The sequence below is a fragment of the Ylistrum balloti genome, unplaced genomic scaffold (genome assembly GCF_031769215.1).
Source record: "Ylistrum balloti isolate Yb309-2 unplaced genomic scaffold, AGI_CSIRO_Ybal_v1 Utg369800, whole genome shotgun sequence".
Lineage (NCBI taxonomy): Eukaryota > Metazoa > Mollusca > Bivalvia > Pectinida > Pectinidae > Ylistrum > Ylistrum balloti.
The window spans coordinates 946,517-967,097 of record NW_026781978.1 but is presented as its reverse complement, the minus strand read 5'-3'; the positions used below and the strand labels follow the sequence as shown (position 1 = coordinate 967,097).

Genomic DNA, 20,581 nt, shown 5'->3' with positions numbered 1-20,581 from the left:
GATTAACTTAACATGGCCACGATGATCTAACAATGTCAAAGAGAGCCAATGTAGAGAGTGAAGACAATGTAAGTTAGTGATGGTGGGGACAGGATAAAGTGAGTGCCAAACACACAGAGCCACAAGGCTATGAAGAGTCTCTCAGCTAACACCTGCCAGCATCACTTGACTAGGAAAAGAAATCACAAGTCACACATTGTGTTGAGGAAAGACAAAGAGAAGAGCAATCTAAGGTTTAATACATAATGCATAAGAACCCATCTCCTTCTGGGGTTACGCAAAGAATTGTTTTCAGTTAAGGTGTCAAATTGTGCATGGATAGGAAAGATTGGAGGCCCTATCCTGGCCAACAGGACTGTCAGTGTTGGAAGTGGTGACACCACATTACCTCGTGGGTCCCAGGAGGAGACATGAAGGGGACCTCCATACCAACAGCACAATCAAGCTGGACCAATTAATTTGATTGGGGCAGACAAGTGAAAACACCCGCCATTAGATTAGAGGGACTGGAATTGGATCTTGCTGCACAGTAGTGCAAAGACCGGGCTTCAGTCGGGCATATGTCACTGTTCTATTGAATTAACACTCTCACCTCTACCTAACCGTGTCTCTACTGATTTCCTCTCAATTAATCTGTGATTCGGGGACTGGTAGCTGCAGGCCAGAGGTCCAGATCAATCAGGACATTGCTACACCAACATCTACCCATCCCTGTTGACTCCTGACCGCACAGGTTCACAGCCGTCAATCATCGCATGCGGGGCGATTTCTCTCCATATACACTGCACCAGTTATACTGACTGCTCCACCAGAAATTCAATCACAGCTCAATGTAAAGTACAGATTTGTAACCTTTCCAAATCGTTTCGTTGAAGTTACATGCACATTAGATTAGATACTGTACTGGGTGTTATTCTCCAGCATACTGGAGATCAATATTACACTTTACACAAACTTGGGATAGGAAAAAACTTTCTTTAAGTCATTGAATCTTCTGTGACTCATAGAAGGAAAATTTAATATTTGAAATATAATATTTTACCATTTCTATTCTGTCACAATGTATTTTCTACAGCAATTGTGTAATCTGATAACTGTTTAATGCACCACTCCCTTAAGTAAAATTGCACCACAAGGAATCAAGTAATTCTTTGACGATGCCCTTATTGTCACATTAAGTCAATTGCTTGCTCCAAGGTTATGTGTCACCAATAATTCAATGTGAGAAAGTGAATTAAAAAAATCACGGTTTTTATCCTTTTAGACCTTAAAACCCCACTTCTGTGTGTCCCTGTATTTCCAAGAAATAGAGGATATATCACGGCTTCCTCTTGAATTATCTTATTTTTTCATACACATTAAGGAAAAATATTAATTTTTTTCCAGGTCAGTCTTAAGCAGGTATTTTCTTACATATTTTTACATTTAAAACTCAGAAGTGACCTCATCAACATATTTAATTCTAGTTGTACAAAAATAAATTTTGCAAAAAAAAAATATATTATTTTGATATTGTTTTTCAGAGATTAAGAAATTTAGGTTCATAAAAATAACCCTAGTACCCATACACGGATCAGAGAGTATCCACATTCAGGAATTTCTACAGGATACCCATCAAAACAAGAACAATTCTATTTTCTTTCTGTTTCAACAGTTTACAAGAGGCCCAATGGCCCTGAATCACTCACCTGACCTGCAGCTTAAAAAAAACTTTGTTGGTTATTTATATCGCCATGTGCAACTCGAAAGCAAATTTCCCAAGCATACTGCTAGACAAACACTATGGCCTATTGGTTTAGGAAGTTTAAAATTCTTAAAATATTTTATACTTGTGATGATGAAATAAGAAGTAATTGAGGTCATCTTTAAATAAACAAAACAGCCCTTTATCTCACCATTTTAATTATCTATTATCATGACCCTGGGCCTCTTGGTTGAGAAAATGTACTTCGAAGATTATGAACTTGAAAGAGTCTGACTGTTTACAAGGATATTTCCATTGTTTCCCAGTCAGTGAGGTGTGACTGTCTATAAGGGTATTTCCATTGTTCCCCAGTCAGTGAGGTGTGACTGTCTACAAGGGTATTTCCATTGTTCCCCAGTCAGTGAGGTGTGACTGCCTACAAGAGTATTTCCATTGTTCCCCAGTCAGTGAGGTGTGACTGTCTACAAGGGTATTTCCATTGTTCCCCAGTCAGTGAGGTGTGACTGTCTACAAGGGTATTTCCATTGTTCTCCAGTCAGTGAGGTGTGACTGTCTACCAGAGTATTTCCATTGTTCCCCAGTCAGTGAGGTGTGACTGTTTACCAGGATATTTCCATTGTTCCCCAGTCAGTGAGGTGTGACTGCCTACAAGGGTATTTCCATTGTTCCCCAGTCAGTGAGGTGTGACTGTCTACAAGGGTATTTCCATTGTTCCCCAGTCAGTGAGGTGTGACTGCCTATATTTCCATTGTTCCCCAGTCAGTGAGGTGTGACTGTCTACAAGGGTATTTCCATTGTTCCCCAGTCAGTGAGGTGTGACTGTCTACAAGGGTATTTCCATTGTTCCCCAGTCAGTGAGGTGTGACTGTCTACAAGGGTATTTCCATTGTTCCCAGTCAGTGTGTGACTTCCATTGTTCCCCAGTCAGTGAGGTGTGACTGTCTACAAGGGTATTTCCATTGTTCCCCAGTCAGTTAGGTCTGACTGTCTACAAGGGTATTTCCATTGTTCCCCAGTCAGTTAGGACTGACTGTCTACAAGGGTATTTCCATTGTTCCCCAGTCAGTTAGGTGCGACTGTTTACCCCCAGGTGAGGTATTTCCATTGTTCCCCAGTCAGTGAGGTGTGACTGCCTACAAGGGTATTTCCATTGTTCCCCAGTCAGTGAGGTGTGACTGTCTACAAGGGTATTTCCATAGTTCCCCAGTCAGTGAGGTGTGACTGCCTACAAGAGTATTTCCATTGTTCCCCAGTCAGTGAGGTGTGACTGTCTACCAGGGTATTTCCATTGTTCCCCAGTCAGTGAGGTGTGACTGTCTACAAGGGTATTTCCATTGTTCCCCAGTCAGTGAGGTGTGACTGTCTACCAGAGTATTTCCATTGTTCCCCAGTCAGTGAGGTGTGACTGTTTACAAGGATATTTCCATTGTTCCCCAGTCAGTGAAATGTGACTGCCTACAAGGGTATTTCCATTGTTCCCCAGTCAGTGAGGTGTGACTGTCTACAAGGGTATTTCCATTGTTCCCCAGTCAGTGAGGTGTGACTGTCTACAAGGGTATTTCCATTGTTCCCCAGTCAGTGAGGTGTGACTGTCTACAAGGGTATTTCCATTGTTCCTCAGTCGGTTAGGTGTGACCGACTACAAGGGTTTTTCCATTGTTCCCCAGTCAGTGAGGTGTGACTGTCTACTAGGGTATTTCCATTGTTCCCCAGTCAGTGAGGTCTGACTGTCTACCAGGGTTTTTCCATTGTTCCCCAGTCAGTGAGGTGTGACTGTCTACCAGGGTATTTCCATTGTTCCCCAGTCAGTGAGTTGTGACTGTTTACCAGGATATTTCCATTGTTCCCCAATCCGTGAGGTGTGACTGCCTACAAGGGTATTTCCATTGTTCCCCAGTCAGTGAGGTGTGACCTTTCCATTGTTCCCCAGTCAGTGAGGTGTGACCATCTACAAGGGTATTTCCATTGTTCCCCAGTCAGTGAGGTGTGACTGTCTTCAGGGTTATTTCCATTGTTCCTCAGTCAAAGAGGTGTGACTGTCTACAAGTGTATTTCAATTGTTCCCCAATCAGTTAGGTGTGACTGTCTTCAGGGGTATTTCCATTGTTCCTCAGTCAGTTAGGTGTGACCGTCTACAAGGGTTTTTCCATTGTTCCCCAGTCAGTGAGGTGTGACTGTCTACAAGGGTATTTCCATTGTTCCCCAGTCAGTGAGGTCTGACTGTCTACAAGGGTATTTCCATTGTTCCCCAGTCAGTGAAGTGTGACTGTCTACAAGGGTATTTCCATTGTTCCCCAGTCAGTGAGGTGTGACTGTCTACAAGGGTATTTCCATTGTTCCCCAGTCAGTTAGGTGTGACTGTCTACAAGGGTATTTCCATTGTTCCCTAGTCAGTTAGGACTGATTGTCTAGAAAGATCCATTTACTGTTTTGGTCGTTCTAAATACTTCATCCTTTAAGATTTTCCTGCATTCATGCAACAATGCATTCAATTTTGGTAGAAAATTGCTATGTGCAATGTAGACAACATATTTCAGTTGAAAAATATCAAATTTCCCTAAACACAAGAATATTGCATGCCAAAAGAGGGCCTGATTATCAGATCAGTTAATAATGGCCCAATAAATTACCTATACAACAAATATTCATGTAAAATCAAGTTAAGTTCAAGCTGTTTAATTTGAAACAAGTTACAATCAAAATATTTGGAATTGAATCGTTCAGTTACAAAAGTAAGAATTTTAAAAAAAAAAGACTTGATGAGGTCTACAGCCTTGTAGGCTTTTATATGAGACAAGGAAAATGTCAAAGTGGTAGAATATGAAGTACGCCTGAAAATTTAAGAAATAAAACCAAACAGCAAGGGCTCACAGAAATATAGTCACACATCCCCTACCCCCTCCCACTTCCTGATGTTTTATCTTTTTGCTTTTAACTAAATCTTGTGCACAACCTTTTTATTGCATGAGTGTTCAAAGGTGACCTTTCTCTTTTAACCTTTAACCGATGACCATTAAAAGCCAGGAATAGAACTTGACAGTGTGATGTTTTGGTGTGAATATGAACTATATCTGTCCATGAGCTCATGAGATATTTTGTCCACAAGATTTGCAAGAATAAAAAAACACATCTCTCACCCACCACCCAGCCCCATTTTAACTGAGTGAGAGGTATAAAGTTATTTCAATAAGGGAAAAGTACCTGGGCTGTCTAAATCAGTGATGGTTTCCTTTTCCATTTCTTCATTGTTACGAGTTTGATCACTAAATTTTTAGTACACCAGAAATCCTCGAGAGTTTAAGAAGGAATGTTTATTCTTTACACCAACATGAATATCCTTATCATAAACCAATGAAACTTTATGCAGTTTCCGTAATTCGGAAATAAGAAGAGCAAATGGTGACAAGGAACTCTTTGACCCCAATTTATTGTTTGAGTGATAATAATGGCAGTCTGGCCAGATCTTAAAAGAACCTGGTTTAGTAGGGATTAACTCTGACAACGGTCTCTCGCATATGTTACCATAACAATGTGTAAGCCACTGAAATGTGGCTGTGATATGGTATACCATCCATCCTCTGAGATTAGCTGGCCTGACACCGATCATCCATTCATGACACTGCATCTTGATAGCATGACCCTTATGTCCATAGCTTCCTCATATGACCTTTATATGTGAAGGTTGTCACTCTCCATAACAGTTCCTTCTTTTGACATTAATGTCCGACACCTATATATCTTTATTACCTAACCAACAGAGCTGTACGTGAATTATCACTTATTCCTGCTTGCCATTTAGTTCTATAGTGTTTCAGCATCTGTGAAGAAATTTAAATAGCCAATTTCACATCCTAACATTAAATCAATATACAATTCCGAAAGAAATAAGTTTAATGCTACCTGCAGAATACATCAGAGAGACAAGTACCCCATCTCCGAGAATAGCAGACACCAAATTCATACAAAAAGGATAAAAATGTAACAATTTAGCATAGGAAGAAAAGGAAGGCAGAAGGACAAAGATGACAGAGATTAGAGCAGGGATACACCAAGAAAACAGTAATTATAGACCCTATACCGACCCAATCAGTTTTTGACATGCAAATATTACATTGTTAACCTTAGGGTCACCTCTGTGATGCCATCTCACCCTCTGACGAGGAGCAATTCTGCCTGGGTGACACGTCTATTGACTCTAGATCAATATCCTGTCCATCCCAATCACAACCTGATCACATGTCCCACCATATCATAATCATGGCAACGCCATGGTAACGCTATTACACCGACAGCCATCTATCATAATACAAACATATAGACAAGATGTAACCAAATTAATGACTGACGGCATCACCACAGCTTTATTCTGATCTCCACACAACACCCTCATGAACTGTCAATTTTTTCCAAAGAAAATTCACATAAAATCCCATCAGAATTTCCTTACTGGTTTTATCTCATTTTAAATAATAAGAGAATCATCCCTTCAATTCTCGATACAAAAGAAGTTGAGATTTTATTTCCATGCAATATTCAAGTGTTCTACAATGCTTCCAAGCATACTTGTTCGTGTAATTTGAATCGATAAGGAACGGCAGAATTTTTCCAATATCACTACGAAAACTGTCAGAATTTGCATCCCCAAATTGAACTAAGTCCCTATCTGAATGCCTCATATTAGATATTATGTCATGTAAGACCCTATTTCGTTCATAATTGACAGCGTGCCATCCTTTATTCAGCTACAGATGAGAACTGAAATTAAATGACTCTTTGCCATGTATGGTGAGCTCAAACCCTTCATTTTCGCAACATCCTAGTGAAAGCTTGAACGACCAAATGAATAAATACAACACAAAAGACACAGTCGCTGCAAATTTTGTAATTTTGAAATTTTCATTTTTTTCTCTCAGGGGTATGAGCGTTTAACACAGATAAATTGACTTTTTAACCAAGAAATGATTGACTTCATTTTTATTCCGGCACAATATTAACCAGTCTTGCAGATTATATAATTGAGTTCAGAGCCTGGTACAAGCTGTCATCATCATTTTATATACATATTAGCAATCATACTTATTTTACTTGGGGATTTAATTTCACAATAAGTTATACAGGGAGTTGTTGGTCAATTAAAACGTCACAAATATTAATCATGATGTCACATTAAAATTCACATATCTGCTTCTGTTAAATCATTCATTTTTGTGGAGGATTTCTTTTCGACGATTGCGTGGATACTCATGATCCACAAATTTATGTCTCCACAAATGTTTAAAAAAGTATAAGTTGACTTATTGAACTATATTTATCCACAAAAATAGTAATTTTTTTTAATAACCTCCAAAATTAAGCCTCACAAATATATATGATTTTAATAGAAAATACTGCTATAGAAAATCTTTTGTAGTAAACCTCCCCAAAAAATAAATGCAAAAAAAAATGAACAATTGAAATAACACCATTTCTCATTTGATAAAGTGCAGGTCTACTTGGAATTACTGACAGCCAATGGTATGGTATAATCAACTTGTACTTTTTGCTGAATTGCAACGGAAATGGGTAGGCATAATACCAGACATGGACTTATTGCAGAATACATAGGATAGTAAATCAGGTAAGGCACTTACTGTCCACTGTTGCCATTCCCCCAGGCATAGATTTCGTTGGAATCTGAAAATGAATTGAAATTCTTATTAAATTTGTTGATTATATTTAAACACTAAATTTTCAGAAATACTATTGTTGTTGGATTAACTGAAGAAACTTATAACATTTGAATTAAATTAAATCCATTAATGATTGCTAATCTCCATTCCTTTTATACCATACATTATCACTACACAATTTCTACAATCATACAGCAGTGGTTATATCTTCTAAAGATTCAAATACCACACAATTTTTAATGTTTTTTTTTAAATAAAATACAGAAAACAAGATATCATTCATCATTCTGTTCGGAGCAATTTGTAGAAGAGTATGGTATCTGTGATCTTATTATCAAACATACAGGAAAATCATTTCCTTTGAAATTGTATTTCAAAATAGATTAATGAAATTGAAGTAATGATGAAGAATATACAGAAAAACAGGTAGGCAATGAAAACTAATCAATTAGGTTTTCATATAAAAAACACATCACCAGTAAGGAAACAGCTGTTAATAAACCTATCTGTATCTCCTACTGGTCGGTACTTTCAAATTATACATCCCTGTCAAGTAATAAGCCCACCCTCTCAATCTGAGGTAATTTGTTGATGCCCCAAGCTTCGATTGTGGGATAAAAACTTCAGTTTTGAAAATGTAAGTTCTGAGTTCTCTGACATCACCATGTTTGACTTGGCATTGACCTTCTCGTCAAAAAGCTGTTATAATATCCACCTGAATAATCACAACAAATAAAACTGAACTTTATTATTTCAATATCTCCCATCACATACTTTTTACATAAATAAATTTAAACACATTCTGCTTGTCTTTATCACTGATATACCTAGTCTCTACGTAGGAGTCCCTGAGAGTGGTTCAGGCCTCAAAAATATTGTTTAATATCCCTGAAAGTCATTGAGGACTCAAAAAGCTTGTTTAGTTTTCTCTAAATGTGGATCAGGCCTATGAAAACCTGTATTGTGTTTTCAGGTTATTCAGGTCTAAGAAAGGCTATTTTATCATTAGTGTCTCGGAGATTGAGTCAGACTTTACAATGTCTTCTGTCTCAAATAATTATTCAAGCCAGGTTAAGAATAGAAAATATTTCTATTCTGTAATTTCCTGACATCCCAGAAACATCACGGTTTCTTGGCTTAGTTGTTTTAACTGACTCTCATCTAGAGTGATAAAGGTCTCAATTATATTCTTTTTTTTTTCTAAATTTCCCATATGATCCTTGTTCATCTGTATATGTCCCAGACTAGAAAATGCTTTCTTCCACTCAATTGGGGAAAGGCTTTTTTACCTAATTTTTATGAAAAAACATATTTTGGGAAAAAAATATTAAGTAGAAAGAAAACTATATATTTTGAGAACATGGTCACATCTTGAAATAAATCGATTTGGGAAATAGAGCTGATATTTTACCCTCCAAAACCCCAGGAAATACCCTGTTAATCAGTATAGAAATACTTTCTGAGGAGTAGCATGAAGCATTTAACTTCTGAGAATCATAAATCTCTGAAGTCCTGCAATAATGTTTATTTCTATAATTATTTTTTTATCATTTTTTTATAATAGTGATTTATTTTTTGTTATTTTGTACATTTCTATCAATGTTGATAAAATTGTCACTAAGAATAAAAGCAGCATTTGGATTATTATAAGATAATCACCACTCTATAGAAATATAAAACAATATCATCATATTTCAATTAATATTAGTATACTGTTGTTCTATCTTCATACATTTTAAAGTCTACATTAGCTGACTGTCAGTTTAGAAGTTGTGTTAACCAAAACTCCCAACAGTTTCAACAAAAACCTTTTAAATTGGCAAAAATCAAAGGACTTTCAACATTAAGCATATCAAAATGACTTACGACCAAATGGCATGAACGCACTTTCAAAGGCAAATGTTTCAAGAGCAATTTAAACAAATGATCTACAATCAACTAAATTTTCTACTTAAAATTATTATAATTCTGAACATATAAATCCTATTTTATTCAAACTGGGGTTTACCGACCACAAGTCACCCTGGAGTGCCACAAGCCACTTTAAGATGTGGGCATGCTAAAGATTAAGGCAATGGGTGGCAAAAGACAAGACGAGTCACTTTGCATGTCATACAGTGAGATCTAAAACCGTTTTGCATGTTACGAGTTGCCTAACTGTGGCCCCAAGTGAGACGTAGAGAATTTATCATCACCGCATGGCTGTGTGTAGTTCTGCTCTGTGGCAGTCCGGCCAGAGATCAGGGCAAATGACAGCACCGCTGTCGCACGATCCCCACACGTCAACGACACTACAACCTCATGGCTCGCACAAAGACGTTATGACAATCATAATCCTGCATCATGATTCCGGTCCTCACGGACTAATATTGTGTAGAAATTGCCAATAAAGATTGATCTCATATGATGAAGGGCCATATTTGTCAAGAAAAACCATTCTGCCCCGCAATTCATTTCATCACTGAAATATTTAGGAGGCGTAATTATCAGGCCCATGTCTGTACCAGGTCGCGTATTACAGGAGAACAAATTTGACACAGGCCTCTGGATCAGGTCTAAGTATCTTCCTACTGTGTAATCATACCAATTACCACCTATAAAAAATGTACAGAGATAAAAGCCCTTGATATCTGCACTTTGTCACCAGCTCATAACAAGTCGCATCCTCACGCTATTATCACAACCCAATCTGCCCAAAATGACATCTCCAATCGTCCAGTGTGCATCTCTACAGCAAGGCAATCATAAAAAAAAACGACACATGGTGATGACTAGCAAACATCCCTATTGAATTTTTTATCTACTCTTTTCGTTCAAGCATTTCCCTAACCACATGATAAAGATTGAAAGCAAATTACATGCAGCTAAACACTGTTCCATGGAGAGAAAAAATATCACAGCAGATTAGATTGTGTGATGGTCTGTATAGAGCAAACGAGGCTCTCTATGGTGAAACAATTCCATGTACACCCTCATAAAATATCACTTATGTGCCATATCTTATTTTTCCTTCAATCTGTGAAATTTTGGTTTCCCAGATTTTTATGTAGCAATAAGCCCAAGCCTTGTAATTAGCCCACCCTCATCAATAACATTGTCATTGTTACTTCAATTTTCTGATATAAGCCCACCTCCAGACTTTGAGTCAGTTTATTATTATAATTATTGCTTTAAGTTCTTTTAACAGCCAAAGTCATTTAAGGATGTGCCAGGTTAAGGTTGTGGAGGAAAGCCTAAACCCCACCAAACTGCAGTCACTACCTCGCGACTGCATCCTGTAGGTCTCAAACGTGTGACCCAGAGGTGGAGGACAAGCGGTAATAAAAATAGTCTTACTACTTGGAATAATATATTAAAAATTTATCCTTAAATCTGAGGCTGTAATTACTGCATATCAAAGGATTATTTGACAAAATTCAAAGCAAAAGTTTTGGATTCAATTTGCACATCACACAATTACACAGCAACATCTGTAAACTTGGTCTTGTCACATGATCCTTTTGTATATATATATTGTATATATATTTGCTGGGCACGGAGAATTCATCACATTTTCAGACACTTATATATATATATATATATATATATAAGTGTCTGTACAGTAAGACTGGTAATGATTGGCACTTTGTAAACAAAACACTTTTAATTACGAGGGTATATAAGTATTCAGTCTGTAACTGTTAGATCTACATGTGTCTATAAACATATGGTTAATTACGAAATCTATTTAGCCGTACCCTTCTAAACTGAGAAATCAAAAGTACTTTCTAAAATTACATGTTCCACGATAGAATCACGCATTGATGTGATAGAACAGGACATCATATGCACAGAGATGTGCAATAGCAAATTTGCAGTTTTCCTATCAGACAGATGTTTTGCATACATTTTGTGCACATCATGCAGACATAATACACACATGTAATATGACCTTGTGTAGCTGTGATTCCACTAATGTATATTACACACATGTAACATGACCTTGTGTAGCTGTAACACCACTAATGTATATTACACACATGTAACATGACCTGTGTACTACTGTATATTACACACATGTAACTGACTTGTGTATGTGTTTACACACATGTAACATGACCTTGTGTAGCTGTAACACCACTACTGTATATTACACACATGTAACATGACCTTGTGTAGCTGTGACACCACTACTGTATATTACACACATGTAACATGACCTTGTGTAGCTGTGATCCCACTACTGTATATTACACACATGTAACATGACCTTGTGTAGCTGTGATCCCACTACTGTGTATTACACACATGTAACATGACCTTGTGTATCTGTGACACCACTACTGTGTATTACACACATGTAACATGACCTTGTGTAGCTGTGACACCACTACTGTGTATTACACACATGTAACATGACCTTGTGTAGCTGTGACACCACTACTGTGTATTACACACATGTAATATGACCTTGTGTATCTGTGACACCACTACTGTATATTACACACATGTAACATGACCTTGTGTAGCTGTGATCCCACTACTGTATATTACACACATGTAACATGACCTTGTGTAGCTGTGACACCACTACTGTATATTACACACATGCAACATGACCTTGTGTATCTGTGACACCACTACTGTATATTACACACATGTAACATGACCTTGTGTAGCTGTGACACCACTACTGTATATTACACACATGTAACATGACCTTGTGTAGCTGTGATCCCACTACTGTATATTACACACATGTAACATGACCTTGTGTAGCTGTGATTCCACTTCTGTATATTACACACATGTAACATGACCTTGTGTATCTGTGACACCACTACTGTATATTACACACATGTAACATGACCTTGTGTAGCTGTGATTCCACTTCTGTATATTACACACATGTAACATGACCTTGTGTAGCTGTGAATCCCACTACTGTATATTACACACTTGTAACATGTGCAAAACATGCAATGTGTAAGATATAACTCAGCCAGATAACCATGTGCTTTGTACACATAATTGATGGCATTCTGGATGACCAAGCAAAATATACCCTTTGGTTGGAATAGTCACTAATATCAGATAAAAAATAGGACTACAGACCCAAAGGGCCTGTAATGACCACTTAAGTTTGTTACAAAACCAGAGTCAAAATAATGCTATTTTAATGATCTTTTTATATGCAACTAGAAAGATATAGGTAATTACTCTGTAGAAGTAAGAAATGTCAGCAGATTAATCAGAAAATCTCAACAGATAGGTCATAGAACAATTTCAGTAAATCTCCAACTGTGAATAAAAACTATCGTGAAATTTCAGGTATGGAGAAAGATTTTGTAATGTTTGGTACTTTTCTGTTGGGGAACTCTTCATATGTGGCTCAAGAGGTTCAAATCTACAATTTCTAATTTTGAACTGCTTTCCTCAAAGAACTAACGTGACCATCAGTATAGAAAGCACCAAAACTTCCTTTATCCTGTCCTGCCCCGCCCTCCCCACTAAAGGTGTGTCTCCAACATCATTTCTACAAAATTTGCTTATAATCTTGCCACAGAAATGAGGAGAAAAGTTATTATAAGCTCCCAATTTTGCACACTAAAACTTCTACGAGTCTACACAGTATACTATATGCTTAAATAGTCTTAGGTTAAATATTCTTTTTAAATCTCAACAGCCAACTTGTGATAGCTCCAGGTAATGAGTTAAAAAATTACACTTTCAAATACACTACATGTTAGCTACACTATTGAAAACCACAAAACATATTGATTAAGTATTATCATTTTGTGTATTTGTTAACTTACAGATGTTATAAAAGACAGAGATCAACATTTTCAATCAAAGTATCCAAGTCAACACAAATATATAGGCAATATACTGTTAATTACATGTAGGTCATGATTTCTGGAAAGCAAATTTGTTAACCAGATGACAAGATCCAAACACACATCCATGGATATCCGGGTAATTGTTTCAGCTCAAGTAATAACACATCCCGAGTTGTTGGTGCCATAGAAGGGCCTACAGACCTCATCAATGTCAATGAACTCAAGGCAGGATTGAACTGTTAATGATGCATGTCTTCAATCACTACATCGGTAATGGTGATTTTTTTTTCAACGATTCATCAAATTGGATTGTCATTGGAACAGTCATATATTCTGATAATGATACAATTTTTTATCAAGTTTATGAACAGATCATCAAAAAGAGGATTACGATTTAGAAATTATTAGCAGAACAACAAGCAAAAGAATATGATAAAATGTGGATTTACAACAATGGTACAATGACATATTATTAACATTAGCTCTTTTACTTCAGTGACAAGCTCAAAAAAAAATTTGAAACCCAGTAATTATCACTGCAAATTTCAGTATACAAATTAATGTTAAATTTTTTTTTTTTTTTGATAAAATTTCTACAGTTCAGTTAAGTTTGAAAACAAAAGTATGTATTTTTTTTATGGAAATTATAGAAACAACTACAGTTTTAACCCTATGTCTTATCATCATATGATTTTTTGACAGTTTATTTCTTTAAAAAATAACGAAAATTATGAATATTTGGAAATTACAATCTTTGCAGTATATAAAATCAAAATCAAAATAAATATTTTTCAAAGATGATTTATTTTTCTTCTGTGTTACTGACCATGAGGATCTATCCTTGAGATGAACTAATTTAGTAGCTGTGTGGAGCCACAGTAATTTTGATAGGGTGTAGCCTCAGCTCGTTACTACACTGTCACCACAAGATATAAAGCCTTTCACAGAAAAAACAAAATCTGATTTTAAATTAGATGTAATAACTCATCTCAAAAATCCTTTCGTTAGCTGTCAGTTTTTTACAATCTAAAACAAACCCCACTTTGTTTGTGAAATGAACTACAAATGCTTCATTAAGAAATAATATGACCAGAAATGATCAATGAGATCTTTTTTTATTTGCATAAGAAATTTTATTGTTGTGTAGTGACAATTGCCCTGATGTGTGCTCCTTCTATTTTTGGCAACGACCTTCTAGGAATGTTTGCTCCTCCATAAAACATAATACCAAAAAATATGGATATAAATCAGGACATTCTTCCTAGGAGATGGAAACCATGACTACAGGAGGAAAGCTGCTGGAGCTCCACATTTAGCTTTGTGTAGAGATATAAAAACTTCCACTGGACTGTGAAGATGTCTGGTGGGTGATAAACTTGATCACTGGGTGATGCTGTGGACCACTGGACACAACTTACGACAGGCCCTGTCATTTTCAGGCGCCACGACATTATTTCAATATCAGTAATTAATCACTTCAACCCCCTGACACTTCTTTTTTACTTTTTTTATAAAAGGGTCACTAACTGAGAAGGGAGCTTATAGAAAATGTGAGAGAGTGTGACCTTTAATTTGGTGTGGGGACGGCAAGTCTTTATTAGTCTTGTCCTTAATCATTATTACAGGCAAACAGAGGACGCACAAGTGTGATTTTTTTCAATGATTTGAGTGTTCCAACAAAAACGCGGTGATGGTTGCCCATCAGTTGTGGTGTCATTACGGCCCTTAGCTGCTGGTAATCAGAAGTGTCCTGTCACCTAGCATTCGTGGGGACACCCATCTGTCAGGGGAGCCATCCCTTTCGCGACCCCCTCACTACCACCTTCTTTACAACACCTCACCCAACACCATCTCTAACTCACCCTCGGCCCAATATTGAAATTATTACTGTGTTCAATAGCACAAATTGAATTAAATTTATCTTCCTTGGTTTCCCAAATTTTACACAAAAACAAAATGAGTATGGATGTTGGAGCACTCCGGTTGTGTCTAATAGTCTCTTGCCATGCAAACCCACTTTTCACACTGCATATGCTGCACAGTGGACGGACCAAGTCTTAACCAAACATAATTAGCAACTAATTTAAATAAATTTCAAAATGTTGTGTTCATTTTTTCAACAAAACAAATTTCATTATGTTTAAGTCTAACATCTGTAACAGTCGAAACAAAGACGCATGACAAGTACCTGAAACAGTCATTAAACCTAGCCTATCAGGTCACCCAACACAATCAAGATAAATCGCACCAAAACCATCAGTACCGTAAATACCTAAAATATCTAACATCTATACACTACAGAAAGTACCTGGAACAGACATTAAACCTAGCCAGTCAGGCTACCCACAACAATCAAGATAAATCGCACCAAAACCATCAGTACCGTAAATACCTAAAATATCTAACATCTATACACTACAGAAAGTACCCGGAGCAGACATTAAACCTAGCCAGTCAGGCTACCCACAACAATCAAGATAAATCGCACCAAAACCATCAGTACCGTAAATACCTAAACTATCTAACATTTGTACACTGAATAAAGTACCTAGAACAGTCATTATACGTAGCTAGTCAGATCACCAAACACAATCAAAATACATCAAATCCAGCACATAGGTACAGTAAATATTTAAAAATTCCTAATCATATACACAGCATTGATACAACAGGGAAACACCATACAAAGATTCTTTGACAATTAAGTCCAGAAAAGACAGACATTTCACAATCCTTTTTTCTAATTGTATTTAATTCCCTTTTTCACAGGAGGGGGAGGGGGAATGAAAAATATTGATGATAATACAATTCATACTAATATGATGCATTTGGAGGAATAAATCACTTAATGAAACAACTGAATCATCTTGTATTCTGTGACATTTCATAATGTAAACAATACAATACATCAGCAGTTATAATCCTGGATTTCCTGATCATAGCCTTCAACTGACAATGAAAAAAATTCATAATATATAACAATGTCTTTCCTAATGATAAATATTGGTTTTTAATCTGCGTTTCTTCAGTCCCAGCATAACATTAGTAAAGAACACAATTTGACATGACAAAGTTTTAAAATAACTTTCTGTCAAATTAGTTGATTTTACGATATCAGTTGATATAACAATGAAATCCACAAGTAATATAAATGTGTTTTCTTCACATTTTTTATTGAAATGTCATAAAATTGACATTTTTTCCTTCAAATCTGAACATGCAAAACATTGAGTATACAATGCACTGACATTAAAATCAGCCTACATATCTGTTTTTGTTATCTTTATTGCCATGTAATCAGCGTTTTTCCTTTCACTGTCATCATCAAAGCATTAACACCATGATATTTATTGCTTTTATTTGAACAAAAAATCCTAATCAAGCAAAATAGGTGACTGTTTTTGTCATTATCATACTTGATTAATTGTGAACAATTAAACATTGAACATTTTAGAAAATAGTTGATTTGTTAGGAAGTATAATAATAGGTAGGACTCAGTATATACAGCAATATTACACAAACCTTGGACTTTCTATAGTAACATATCAGAAGAAAAATTTCAACTTTTAAGTGTATGCACAAAATATACCATGTTACAAAGTCTCACTATTAACTGTCTCCTGCTACAAATATGTAGTGTACATACTTCCTGTATACCTACTAGGGTGATACTTAATGGCACTGAGGACATTATGAACACTCATGAAATATATCTAATAATTTCATTTCAGTAATAATTACCAAAACTTTAGCATGCATATCTTCCACTAATTCCCATTCATTTGTATATGATATGAACGAAAAAGAAAGACAAATAAACCCCCCATTGGGGCCCCCTTTTACTGGCCTGTCATACCTACGCAGGACCACAAACACATGACGTATATCTAATAATATAGATGAACTATATTGTAATTTGGAATCTGTGTGGAACTGCAGTAACATTTGGTGTCAATACATTACGTCTGATTCAAAGTTAGGGGTGGGCTTATTACAGGACAATGGAAAAGTAAATAGATATGGAAAAGCATATAACAAGACAAGTTTGATTATCATTGGATAAATACAGTAATGTGAAAAGGTTGAAGGTACAGAATACATCCTGCATATGTCACTGTATCTTTCAATAAAATCTAGTCTAAGAAACTAACAGATTCAGAATCCTTAGGATGCCTTTTTATCACAAAATTTATATCAGGTACATTAGGATTTAGGCATCCAGGATCACTGGTTCTTTATTTGTTCTCTAAAAGTTAGATCTTTTTTCCTTCTTTTCTATTCTCCACACTGTTTTTGTTTTGAACGATATAAAATTTGACATTTCTTCTTAAGAAATAGTGATAATAATTTTAACTGCCAAATTCAAGATGGCCACCTGTCAGCCATATTGATTTTCTAATCAGTCCAAAAATCAAACAGCTAATGAAAAAGTGGAACCTACATATAAATTTGGAAAAAAAATCTTCAAGTATTTCTCCAGAAATGAAGATAACAAACTTCTATTGCTATCATCCAAGATGGCCACCTGTTGAACATTTAGCTTTTCTGATCTATCACAAAATCAAAGGGCATAACTAGCGACTAAGGTATGAACTTTGAAAAAGACCCATCCAGCACTTTTCAACAAACAGGGATACCAATAATTTTTCACAGATAGATTGACAAACAGCTCACAAACATAGGGCAATCTGAAAAGTCTACCATCATCAGATGATAGGTTAAAACAATTATTCATTTGGAAAGTCTTGAAAACTCTTCATTAAAGCATGCTACTGACCATACAGTTAAACCATGGACCATTTAGCAATTTTCACACATTTAACACCTGTGCTCTTGAATATTGGTCAAGATCATTGATTTAAACATTACTAGAAGCCTTTCATTGCTGTACAGGAAAGTAAATAAATTACTTTGTAAGTCAATTACAGGTAGTCATTTTGTACATTTGTCATTTGTTACAGGTTATCTGTATGAACCAAATTGAAAGGTCTTTGATTCAGCAGATTTTAAAACCAATATCATGACCTTAGACAATCTAGTTGATAAGAAGAAGTTGTTACAAAGAACAATGAATTTGTGAACTTAAAGTGTCCTCCATTGTTTGATTTTCATTTGATTTTTAAAATGGGATATTTTGCCTTCAATTCTCTTCTTCCCTTTGTTTTTGCACATGATTAATCTTCACAATAATTAGTTATAAGCAGGTTTTATTGTCAAATTCAAGATGGCTGCCGGTCACAACTAGGAACCAAGGGCAATCTTCCACAGTACATATGAAAATTTCGAAAAATAACTTCAGTACTTCTCACGAAATAGTGATAACAAACTTCCATTGTCAAAATCAATTATGACCACCCAGCATTTTTTCTTCAGATCATACCCAAAATCATAAGAGTACAACTAGGGACCAAGGAGAATCTACATATGCAATTTGGGAAATGCCCATCCGACCATCCAGTTCTTCTTAAGAAATGGTGATAACAAGAATTATATAAGGACTGACAACATATGGACAACAGACCATCATCAGACGCAGGGTATTTTGAAACGCTCACCATCTCAATACGTTGACCTAAAATAGTGACACAGGATTAACAGTCGATGTTGATGGATGAAGTACCACAACATACCTCATTATCCTTTATACAAGTGAGTGTAAACTGGAAAATTATAAGTAATTTTTAAACCAGTAGTTCTGTGTTAATAGCCAACACCATATATTATATTGCTGTTTGCTAAAATTACAAGTAAATGCTTTTTCCCGGTCTTGCAATAATCCCAGTGCTTGATTTTTGCATCAGACTTTGTACTTCTTGACTCCATGGGCTTATTACAGGATACATAAAGAAGCTTTTTAAATGGGATTGCATTGGTAATTGTAGGTAGTTACAGATAGCTTTATAGTCCTGGCACTAAAATTATTGCACTATTTCACCGAGAATGACCCTGAGAATAACTTATTTGATACACCTGGACACACCTTGTCAAGTGTTTGTACCCTAAGGTAGACTAAATCCATTATATAAACAGTCCCTGTTGACCTATACTTAAATTATACTATCACTGTCAATGTTTGACGAAGACATTTAACTCATTGAATTGACAAATGGAAACCAAACATTTCTTTATGTCAATACTGCTTTGTACCGATATAGAGATAATATTGATTCATTATATATACATTTATGACTCCTAACAGAAATAACTATGCTTTCTTGCCTTTTTGATTTTGTGAGTAAATAGTTATAAGAAAGTCTATCTTTATGTCAGAGAATAGACAAGGAATGGAATTATTCTCAAACCTTGTTGGTAGGAAGGAAAACAGCATATGGTACCTGGAGATCAACAACACCATTAGCTATAAGTGACACATCTATATCTACACCTGATTTGGTCTAGTCACACCAGTGACTATTCTTCACTATTTTTGGCCATACATACTAAATATTACAGAGTGTTTATTTCTATAAGGTTCCTGCTCTTCAATGTAAAATTATAAACAGTTAAAATCAGATACTACAGTTTTGTCACAAAATGGTGAAATGTGTGCATGTAGTGAAATAAACTTATATGATAATTCAGCTAAGCTTACTGAAAATAACAACTTGATATTAATTTTTCACCTGATCTTAGTCAACATGACCTTGCAGGTTATATCAGATTTGAAAGAAATGATTTCAATATTATCATATCAACTAGAATAACCTGTCATACTTAATTTAATTTGGAATATTAAAGTTTGGTGATTGTATTCATTCTTAGGTACTAACCATCTGTTATATATTGAGAATAATATATTATGGCCACCTGCATAACGAAATATATCTTCCGTTTCATGTTTTGGCCACAAAGTTGTCACTGAATTTAATTAGCTGTAGTGATCAATGCTCTTTTATTTAATTTCTTTTTGAAAAAAAAATAATGATTTAACAGCCAATGTATCTACATGTACATATATAATCTTAAATCACTTTCATGAAATTTTTAACACTGTTAAAATTTTTGATAAAAAACCCTCCATCACATTAATATTTGAAGATCAAGGACATTATATGCAGTATACATATTGAACACATGACACATTAACTGTTCATCTTTTTTAAAATTTTAAATTAGAATTCATTTTTATTTATACATATCATCTTTATCTTCAGTGACAATTCATAAACATTCAATTGACGTAATTTGATAAATTGGATAAACAGACTTTTATAAATACAAATGTCAAAATTGGTTTACAAAATACTGCATAAAATAGCAAACATTTGTTTGTACAAGACACCTGTAATGTGCAAACAGTACCATCAGCATAATTTCACTGTCAGCATTCAAAGAACCAACTATTCTCAATAGTCAGTGCTACATAATACACGTCAAATAAAACTGT

General features: G+C 35.6%; 1 protein-coding gene across 2 annotated transcripts in view; it reads right to left on the bottom strand.

Moving 5' to 3' along the window:
- The window catches only part of LOC132544517 (uncharacterized), a 137,327-nt gene that overhangs the window by 99,403 nt on the left and 17,343 nt on the right, over positions 1-20,581 (bottom strand). For both annotated transcript variants that reach the window (XM_060208120.1, XM_060208121.1), the window contains exon 4: positions 7,336-7,378. In XM_060208120.1, coding sequence (XP_060064103.1) covers positions 7,336-7,378 — 43 coding nt within the window. The remainder of the gene's footprint in view (positions 1-7,335; positions 7,379-20,581) is intronic.